This window comes from Cyprinodon variegatus, unplaced genomic scaffold (genome assembly GCF_000732505.1).
Source record: "Cyprinodon variegatus isolate N-32 unplaced genomic scaffold, C_variegatus-1.0 Scaffold402, whole genome shotgun sequence".
NCBI classification, from domain to species: Eukaryota; Metazoa; Chordata; class Actinopteri; order Cyprinodontiformes; family Cyprinodontidae; genus Cyprinodon; species Cyprinodon variegatus.
The window spans coordinates 30,064-33,764 of NW_015150855.1; the positions used below are offsets into that span (position 1 = coordinate 30,064).

The 3,701-nt window shown below is 38.6% G+C and overlaps 1 protein-coding gene across 1 annotated transcript in view; it reads right to left on the reverse strand.

Moving 5' to 3' along the window:
- Positions 1–328: 328 nt before the first annotated feature.
- LOC107092969 (myelin-oligodendrocyte glycoprotein-like) overlaps positions 329–3,701 on the reverse strand; it is a 4,963-nt gene continuing 1,590 nt past the window's right edge. Inside the window, exon 2 of the mRNA XM_015387728.1 lies at positions 329–687. Within this exon, the coding sequence (XP_015243214.1) occupies positions 329–687 (359 nt within the window). The remainder of the gene's footprint in view (positions 688–3,701) is intronic.

Genomic DNA, 3,701 nt, shown 5'->3' on the forward strand with positions numbered 1-3,701 from the left:
TTGCCTAAAGTGTATAATAAAAATAAGCATGAAAATCCTTTGCTAAATAGAACATCAGAATGTTTTAAGTCAGAGGCTTCTTCAGATCCACTGCAACACAGAGCACTATAGGAGATTATATAAAGCTTTTAACATTTATAATGACTCTTTGACCAAACCTTGATAATCTGAGGTAAAACATTTTAAAAACAGACCAAAAAGCAGAATTTTGTCTGCTATGCAAGCAAATGACATGAGATTTACAATCAACTTCCCTTCACAAATCATCGAATTTTACTTCTTTTTTGACAATAGAAACAGTACTAGGAATAATGTGGATACAGCAATCTCACGACTCACCAATTACAAGGCGAACAATAGAAGATTTGATCTGTCCATTTAACTTTGGTATGAAGCATTTGTATTGGCCCTCATCTGCAGCCGTCACATTGGTGATGGTGAGTGCTATGTCGCCATTTCTTAGGCTGTCAGTCAGCAGCGCCGTCCTGCCCTTATAGGATAAGATCTTCATGTCTGGAACCTCACGGTTGTCTCTGTAAAGATGCACATATCCATTTCCTTTAGGCTTTGACCACTCCACTGTCATGTCCACCATGTCAAACCGAGGCTCCACCTGGCACAGGAGGGTGACGTTTTCACCTGGAGCAGCAACAATTGGCTGATGGGAGCTTGTCACCTTATAATGACCTATCAATGGAGCACAGAAATGTTATTTTGCTGATAAAATTTAAGAAGTCTTCCATATAATTACACCTCCTTCAAAGATGAATTCAAACTTTCATTCTGATGTTAATTCTATGTGATCGTCCAAATTCCAACATCTAACATTTATTTAGATATAAAACGTTTGAAAGTTTAATGTCCTGTGATACCAGATTAAATCATCTGAGCTCCATTAACATATTCATATCTGTTGATTACTTTTATCAATCTATACCTTTCCCATCCAATTAGCTTTCTTAAGACAATAAGGATATTAGTTAGATTACCTTACATTCTTGCTATCAATCTAATACATAATTGGGCCTGGATATTTGTGTGAAAACTGGTTAGAGCGTAACTAGTTACTGGGTTAATGATGTAACTACAAAACATGCATGCAATAAGTAAACAGGTGAGAAATTTATTTAAAGTCTATGTAACCCATCAGTTTATCGATTAATTTGTTATGTTTCTGGCATAGTAACTGGTTTGTATTTATTCAGCTCTGCGCCTGCCATCATTATCACTCATCGGTTCCACCTGTGTTGCTCCACCCCTTCCCTCATCTGCACTCATGCTTGTCACCTGCATCACAGCCTATCTAACTTGCCTTTATACCCGTTACTATTGCCAGAATATTGAAAAGCCTTATGTTAGAAGATGTCTAGCAATCATTCTTTGTCTGCCTGTCTGATCACGGCCTGTATTCTGCCTCATGGATTCCTTGTATCTGCTCTGCCCTCAACTCTGAGCTTTCGGATCTCTGGAAAATGACCAAGTTCCTGCCTCTGGACTTCTGCCTCTTGGTTCTCCCCTGGATCCATAAATCCAAATCTGTCTCCACGATTCTGCCCCTAGTTCTGGTTTCTGGTTCTTGCCTCTCCTTTAGAAACTCCTTCTGTAAAAAGTCAAAGTTCTACCCCTTCTTATTCAGTCACAAAGAAATCTCTCTGCCTTCAGAGATTCCTAATTCCTTTGCTGGAGGTTGCCTGGCATTCACTGCCTGGAGATTACATAAAACCTTTAAATCTGTCTTGTTGAGTCTGGCTGAAATTTCGGGTCCTCTGTTTCTCAGGTTGCTACACAGTGACTCAGTTCTCAAACCCATTGCTGCTGACTGTTATGTCTGTTTGAGTAATATAACTTGATAAATCTTTTTCTGACATTCCTCATTACAAATAACTATTAAAAGTATAATTCCTGTTGATAATATATCAGCTCATTATCACTATCTGTCATTAGTCAAAGCTGCAATGTTGGCATAGAAAATGAAATAAGTGTATTGGGTCTCCTGTATTAACTATACATATATGTGATGTAGAGTTTTTGTTCTGTCAATACCCTATGGCAGACATTTTTTTTCTTTAGATCTAAACCTATTTAAAAACATTTTAGGCCTTGTTTTTAAGTATTATTCAAGTTCAGATATATAGAAAGCGCCTTTTAATTACCAAAAAGCTATAAGCACTCTGTTATTTAAAGGCAAATTGTAGTCTGTCTTAAGTTCTGGAATAAATTTTTTCAATTTCTGACATTTTCCATTTGATTCAATTATCCAGTGGGAACTTGAAGTAATACTAGAGTAATATGATCAATTTCTGTGCCAGGCAAAGGAGGTGTTTTCTTTCGCCATGCCCGCAAAACTAAAGTGTAATACAGAACTTGTGTCTCTTGTTCAGTGAGTATCTGAACAATGCTACCTGTTGCATCAAGGTGGAGATTAAGAGGTGATGACTGCTTAAAATGCATCAAAATCATTCATCTGACATCTGTAAAGAGGTGTAATTCAAATGGATTTCAAGGTGCTAAAAGTAACTGATGATGTTAGAGAGCTAGAGAGCTTTAGTTTTTGAGTTAACATGAATTCAAGCATAATGTCATCATGAAGCTCTGTACTCTCATTTAACTCTGACTATATACATTTTTTAAGTAGTAAAACATTAGTTAGGCCATTTGTTAAGTTACCACTCATAATTTGTTCAGTGGGTGTTTGCTTCAACATCAAGTAATTTTAGCGGCTGATACCATCTGCCAAAGCTTTGCCAATCTCACCTCTTCTCAGGCATTCTGCTGGCCTGAGTTTCTTATGTTTCTTATGGCATGTGACCTGAGAGGTGTTTCACACTGCAACAGATTTTTGTCTTGTGATTCGAGAATCCTTGTTTTTCTAAATGAGTACGTTGCATTGAATCCAGTGGTGTAGTCAAGTGTGTACTAGTGCTGCACCGATGCCATTTTTTTGACCCTGATACCGCTACCTGGCTGTGCAGTATTGGCCGATACCGATACCATCTGTTTGAAACTGATGTGCGTGTGTATATATGAAGAACTGCATAGTACTTGGATGTGAAATAATTGCCATCATGGCTTTGTCAAGCTGCTGCCTACCTTTGTGAAGCAGGAAATAGACTAATACAAAGTGAATCCAGTAGAACTTTCTATTGCCTACCTGGAATGGGTGACAATAGTTGAATAAACTCTTAGCTCTCAAAATTTTATTGTGCCCTATTTGTTGGTACTCACCGATACCAATACCACCATTTTAGTGCTGGATCAGGGCCCTGTCCGATACTGGTATCAGTATCGGTGCAACACTAGTGTGTACGAGGGAATATGGCATATAACCACTAATTTTCCAATCAGCATAGTGTAGACCCACTTATAAATCCCCATGATACGCACAATTAAGCAGAATCTCCAAGAAAAATTTCCCATTTTTTTCCTAGGCTGGTGAAGGCATCGTGTGCACTAGTCTACTTCCAATTGGCTAGTATCCACTGCCTTTAGTGATTACATTGGTTGACTGTAGACATGACAACCAGTCAGCCAATCGGAGGCAGAGACTGTGGTTCATGCTGAGGCTAATATTGCACAATTACATTTACAAGTTTAATTTAAATGATTTGCCTTTAGGTGAGGAGCTCTGTCATTCGGGAGAGGCTCAGTGTAGAGCCGGTTCTCCTCCACCTCGAGAGGAGTCAGTTGAGGTGGCTCGGACA